The sequence below is a fragment of the Pseudophryne corroboree genome, chromosome 12, assembly GCF_028390025.1.
Source record: "Pseudophryne corroboree isolate aPseCor3 chromosome 12, aPseCor3.hap2, whole genome shotgun sequence".
In the NCBI taxonomy this organism is placed as follows: Eukaryota; Metazoa; Chordata; class Amphibia; order Anura; family Myobatrachidae; genus Pseudophryne; species Pseudophryne corroboree.
Window position 1 is genome coordinate 137,067,257 of NC_086455.1, and position 7,197 is coordinate 137,074,453.

At 36.0% G+C, this 7,197-nt stretch overlaps 1 protein-coding gene across 1 annotated transcript; it reads right to left on the reverse strand.

Annotated features, from left to right (window-relative positions):
• Nucleotides 1–3,808: 3,808 nt before the first annotated feature.
• On the reverse strand, nucleotides 3,809–4,786 carry LOC134979950 (olfactory receptor 10A4-like). Its single transcript, XM_063946557.1, has one exon. The coding sequence runs from the start codon at nucleotides 4,784–4,786 to the stop codon at nucleotides 3,809–3,811; it is 978 nt and encodes a 325-aa protein (XP_063802627.1).
• Between the last annotated feature and the right edge of the window lie 2,411 nt (nucleotides 4,787–7,197).

Sequence of the window (7,197 nt, forward strand, 5' to 3'; positions counted from 1 at the left end):
ATAAATATTTATAAATATCTTCTTTGTATTATTCTTATTATTTTTATAGTGAAAACTCTGGAGTATACTAGAGTATGACAGGTAAGGTTGTGCCTACCCTGACCGCATGTAACTGCCACATAGTCTCCTCAATGACTTCTGGTCTGCCTTTGCTTTTGCCACTGTAACAGTATATGTCCAATAAAAATATAATTATTTTCTTTTCTTAGCATGTCATATAAAAGTTAATGAAATTCTTCAAGCACTGTTTCCAATGTCACACAACATTGAACCAGAAAAGGGAATACCATAGTGGGCAGTAGGAAATAATTAGGGTCTGACTGAGCCAGCTGTACTAAAGACAGCAAATATCTAGTTTATCAGCACTGTAGTAAGATTTTAAAAAAACATATAATCAAATATATGAAAAAAAAACTATACTATCTCTTTTGTAAAACATAATTTAATGGTGATAGAAAATAGAATACATACAATTGATAAAAACATTATTTTAATCTATAGACACAATTCAATATATCTTACATTAGCCATACTATGAATAATAATACTTAACAAAACTCTGTCTTCCATTAAATTCAGTTTGAAGCTGTTAATCGTCTTTATTGAACAGTATATGCTGCTAAATTGCCATAGCTCCTTATATACTGTCACTACTTCCTCATAACAGACAACTGAAGTTAAACAGACCAACATACAGGCACTCAGGAAAATATCACATAAATTCAACAAGAACAGACAGTGTTGGGACTGTGAAAGCAAACGGCACACTTGAGCATGGTATACTTATAGATGACTGCCAGTTGTCACAGAGGAGATCATTGGGATTCAGACAATTGAAATTAGCTGTAGATCACACAGGTGTTTTTCTTTTGTTCCTGGAACAGATCCCACAAATGGTCTTTAAATACAAAGTAATCCATAATCCTTAAATAAGATGTTTGATTTTTCAGGTATTTCACGAATATTGTGCAAATTGTCACTTGCATGGTTGCTGCAGAATGGTTTCAAGAAATTAAGCATTTCTGATGCATTTTGTCATTAATTCCTATTTCATAAGAATATAACCATGGTCAATGCCATGGTCATCATCAAGAAAAAGGATGCAAGTAAACCTCTAAAGCATCTCTAATAGAACAAAACTATATTCATTAAAATGTGATAACAGTACTATTAAAAGTCTAAAAAAATACACCTCTAAAATTGAAAACTTTTCCCTTAACTGTAAAAATTAGCAATGAAACAATCTCCTTATCATATAATTACTAGTAACATTTGTCATAATGAAACACCATTAAAATACTGTATTCATATGTTTTACAAATGGAGCAAATGCACAGCCTTGCAATCATACAAACAAGCATAACCATTAAATTAGCATAACAAACACTGCACAATAAATCTTGCACTTCCTAAACATATGTATATATAATATTTATAACTAGTGTGTCTGAAAAATATTCTCTCAATATTACTGTTTATACTATTTGATAAATCCAGAATGCAATGCTGAGTGAAAAAATAAAACTAACCAAAAAAACACAATAATAATAAAATTGGCAAGTACAGGTATTCTGTAGCAGCTCAACTGAGAATGCTGTCTAACACTCAACAAATAAACCACTTACTGTACAACAAACAAATGCACCCAAAATACAGTAGGTGAATTGACCAGATGAATCAGCTACGCACAAAGCTTTGTATTATGCTGACCGTTAACCAACTGTTAAATACGTGGTATTAGTGATTCCATCCAGTGTTTTTTACTTTTGTTTGCAAAATTGATACTGGGAACTAATTTACTGTCAGATGATTTACATTACATTGAAAAGTCCAATTCACAGAGAGTAAACATCTGATGTGGTTTCCATGCACTGAAATCATTTTCATAGCCAATTTTTCTTAAAACTATGAGTGTCATTATTAGTGTCACCAACGTCACAGTATTGGTTCAACATCGCAGGCTCTTCAACATCGCAGGCTGTCGCAGGGGACCTTGCGAGGTCATAAAACCTACGTCTTTAGACACAGACCTTGGCCTTGCCACTCCTGGCAAATTGGGCAACACATCACTGTTTCTGGCAATGCTGCCTGTCCCCGCTAACTGCCTCTGCTTGTCAATCGGGCAGAGGCTTATGGAGGGCTGCATGCGATCATGCATAATCCATTCTGCACATGCGGGAAACTGCGCAGGCAATCGCAGTAGCGATCCTTCCTAAATTAGTCCCAAAATCCTCCAACCACAATAATAGCTCATTGCATAATTTTTTATTGTACCAAAGATCTCACACTCGCAAAGGTGACATAGAAGATGAATGGTTCTGGATATGTATTTATTGACATGGATCAAATGTATTTAATTTAAACTTTAATAAAAGACAGAGTATTCAGAATGACGTGAATAGGATAATTGTATAAACTAAGAGCAATCACACAAATGACTGTTTCTACCCTCAAAATACAGTCCTGTAGCTTAAACCTTTTTTTTTTTTTTTGAGTTATTTTTATTGAAAAATATCATAAACAACAACATAGATAAATAGGTAATGATGTTACGGAACATTATGAATCAAAATCCCATGTATCACATAGAATATAAAGAAAGAGGCATATCAACAGCACAAATTTTGACATTTTTTTTATAACCCCCCCCCCCCCCCCAAAAAAAAAAAAGAAGAAAAAAAGAAGAAGAAGAAATGGGAAGAAGAAAAAGAAAAAGATAAAAGAAAAGGGGGGAGAGGGGGGCACCATGAAAGATTACATAAATAAATACATATATTGCGGTAGAGAAAACAGAGAGACAATGATACAACCGTTTAGAAGCATAGAAAATACCATTCTGAAATGACATATCTTAAACCTTTTTACAACTAAGAAACAATAAACAGGCATCAAGGAACGTACAGTAAGTATAGAGGTGGAGGGTGGGGCAGTGTGTTTACACAGATGCTTTGAATTACGCAATTATTAAGTGAAGTAATTACATAAAATGATCATTCAAGAAATACAATAAACTCTTAACATGCATAAACATTCTTTACTACAGTATTGCAATATTTTGCTGGCTAATTTTGTTTGCAGCGGAGGAAATAGACCAAACATTCTCCACACATGCAAGTCTTTTTGGATCTGGAATTCAATTTGAAAGGTCACCAGGCTTTTATGATGGCTAAACAAGGGTTAAAAGCTTATTTGAAAGGTGAGTTGGACTGATTTTGACATATTGTATGCCCTGCTGTCTAACTGTACTTCTATCTTTCAATTGAATTCTCTAAAATAATTTGAAATACTGCACATATTTAAACATTTAGTGGTCTATTCATCATTGGGGAGCAATGATTGAGTATTCAACTTGTCATGAGTTGTGGCTATGGATACTTAATTAAGGGAGTAATTCAGCATGGCGTCAGTGCAGGGACACCTGCTCCAAAAAGCAGCTGCCCCTGTTATCATTAAAACTGCTACTTCCATAGTAGTTATACAGTATTTACCACCCCTGTGCTGGCTTCTGCACATTTGTGATCTAAGGTCATGCATGCACACAGCCTAAGGATGCGCGGTGAAGCGGTGGAGGAGGGATCAGTTTGGATACCTCCTTGCAACCCTGGACCTGCTTCCCATAGGTGGCTCATAGAAGAAACGCTGTTCTCGCAGGCAGACTTAGAAAACTTTCAGTTTTTGGAGTTTGCTTAATAGCAGGTGGCCCTATTGGGCTCCTAATAATGAATGGGAGTCTTATTTAAAACAGCGTTTACACATGTGTAACAGACCCTTAAGTAATGTTGGATAGGCCCCATAACCTTTACATTTGTCAGTAGTTTGATTTTACAGTGCAGCTTTTCTCAATGTGTCCACTTCTAGTTATTGTCAGGTTTAAGAACAACCTCATTGATTTAAAGAAAATTTTCTTGACATCTTTGTTTCTCAGTGTATAAATAAAAGGATTCAACAATGGCGTAACAACAGTGTATGTTAGTGCTAGGAATTTGTCATACTGGCTGCCATTTGGCCTGACATATACGATGATTCCTGTACCAAAAAAGAGACTAGTTACCATTAAGTGAGAAGTGCAGGTGGAGAAGGCCTTCTGTTTACCCTCCACACTCTTAATCTTTGAGACAGTGATTATGATTTGTGTATAGAATCCTATAATTATGATGAAAGGAAGAAGCACAACAAATATGGCTGTTATGCTTGTAACCAGATTACTGACGTAAGATTTAGAGCATGCCAATTTCTGCAGTTGAGGCAAGTCACAGAAGAAATGATTGATCAGATTAGGACCACAGAAATTCAAACAGGCTGTGAAGGTGGTAGGTATGGAACAGCCCGCCAAGCCGACAACCCATGGAAACACTGCAAGTTTAGTACAGGCTTGGCTCATTATAGTGGAATAATGCAATGGATTGGTAATGGCTAAATACCGATCAAAGACCATCACAGCGAGGAGGTAACATTCAACTATACCAGAAGTGTCTGCACAATACAACTGTATAAAACAGGCAATAAACGATATCCTGCTGTTAGCTGCAATGAGGATATCTAAGAACTTGGGGACAATGACCGAAACAAATACAATTTCTAAAATGGTAAATGTACGAATAAAAAAGTACATTGGTGTATGAAGAGATGGATTAAATGTAATTAGTAAAAATATAACAATGTTTCCGAAAACACATGTGCTGTATATTAATAAAACTATACTAAAAAGCAGAATATGCATTTGGTTGAGCTCTTCAAAAGCTAATAGAATAAATTCTGTAACTACAGTGATGTTATTAGCCTCCATTTTCAAGAAGTACATCCTGCAAAATAACAAAACTGTTAGTGTGGGCAAACTAAAAGTTTTATTATATTTGTCTGGATTTTGTACAATATTTTTGCTTCAATAAAACAATTATTTCTTTTTTAAAAATAGTTTTATTTTTCAAGAATTTCTCAACAGCAAGGAAGGCACCTCTGTTATGCATTTCTCAATTATCAGATATTTACTTTTTGAATTCTCTATACACTACCGTAGTTTTCAATTATGTTTCAGATAACAACAACCATATACTAGCTACATTGGATTTCATACAGGTTTGGTTTTAAAACAAATCAGGAAAATATGTGGCTTATGTCATACATTCCAATGGGTAAAGGTAACTGTATGTGGGTTTGTATGCTTCCAGTGGTGGGGCTGCAGCGAGGCCCAAAATTCAAATATGGAGCCACACCTACTGCCAGGGAGTCCTGGCCGATGATGTTTGGAAATTATTTAAACCAACTGCAAGGAACATACAATTAGCACAGCCCCTGTATTTACCAGTTTAAGAGTAAGAAACTAGCAAAGTACCTGTAATTACCAACTGTCTAGAAATAGATACTAGGGGTGTAGATTTACTATAGCTTCTAAAACAGAAATAGGGAATTGCCAATAGCAACCAATCAGATTGTGTCTATCATTTCTAAAATGCAGTAGAGAATTGATAGTTAAAATATGATTGGTTGCTCTGGACAACACCTTTACTTTTCACTTTTAGAAGCTTTCGCACATCTAACCTTAGGTCGTTAGCTTCCATTACTAACTGGTTATAGGTAGGAGATAGTATTGTACCTAATTAGCCAACTGTCTGGAGCCAGAATCTAGCTCTGTGATTGCCTACTTAAAATAAATTGATGCTTTGCATGTGACTACTAATTTCCTGCAGCCATGGTCCTGTATTTACCAATACTCTGGAATCAAGAATCACTTAAGTAGCTAGGATTTTCTCCACAAACTGCTGTTTATTTGTCAAGTGTTTCCCATGATGCTTAGATTGTAAACTTTGTTTGGCCATAGTCATTTCTGAGTAGTAGTAGTAGTAGTAGTAGTAGTAGTAGTAGTAGTAGTAATAGTAGTAGTAGTAGTAGTAGCAGTAGCAGTAGTATTAGTAGTAGTAGTAGTAATAATAATAATAATAATAATAATAATAATAATAATCATCATCTATTTTGTTTCTACCAAATACATTTCCAAAAATTCATACCTGAAAAAATTAAAATGCTCAGACTTGAGAAACTGTGTTTCCTAAGATTTTGTATTCTACTGTTCACAAGAATATTTGCAATATTATTAGAGATGTGCACCGGACACTTTTCGGGTTTTGTGTTTTTGTTTTGGATCTGGAACTCCTTTCATGTTTTGCATCTGGATTGGTTTTGCCAAAACCACCCTTTCAGGTTTTGGTTTTGAATCTGGATTTTTAGGTATTTTGCCCAGGCATGACAATGGGCTTTTTCATCCCAACAACTGTCTCCAGTGGTGCCTTATTCAAACAAGCCACATCAGCAACCTCATTGTCAACTTCCTCCTCAGCACCAGCTACACCAATATCCTCCTCCTCGTGGTGTACTTCTACAGTGACATCCTCAATCTCAATTTCAGCAACTGGACTGGCAGTGCTCCTCCCAGTTCTTGCAGAGGGCATGCAAATGGAGATAGGAGCCTCCTCTTCCCATACAGTGTTGTGAAGGTCAAGCCTAGACATCGCAACCGTGGACACAGTTGGACTCTCCTTCGGGATTTGCGATATCTCTGAATGCACAGCTGTTTCCTGTTCTTTAACAAGCTTTATTTTTTACATTTTTTGAGAGGGAGGAGGTCTTCCATCTTCATGAGAAGCTGAACCACCAATCATGAATATAGGCCAAGGCCTTAGCCTTTCCTTGCCACTTTGTGTCGTGAATGGCATATTGCCAATTTTACGTTTCTCATCAGATAATTTCTTCTTTTTTTTTTTATTAATTTTTGCTTCTTGGATTTAACATGCCCTCTATGATATTGGGCATTGGCCTTAGCAGACAACGTTGATGGAATTGCATTTTCAATGTCATGACTGGTGGCAGAAGCTTCAGCACTAGTACTAGGAAGTGGTTCCTGATCTTTTACTATTTTTTACTCCAAATTTTTGTTCTCCATTTCACAGGACAACGCCCCTTTATTTTTACAACATACAGGACAGGGACACAGTGCTCGTTTATTGTTACAGCCCATAGAATAGTGCATCTTAATTTTGACAGCACACAGGACAGGGCCACAGCATCCCTTTATTTTTTCAGCACACAGAACATTGCCTATTTATTTTTACTGCACCCCTTTATTTTTACAGCACCCTGAGCAGTACCCCTTTATTTTTATAGCACCCCTTTATTTTTACAGCACAGAGAACAGTTCCCCTT

Coding starts and splice junctions, on each gene's coding strand:
- LOC134979950 (XM_063946557.1), bottom strand. CDS start 4,786: ATGGAGGCTAATAACATCACTGTAGTTACAGAATTTATTCTATTAGCT.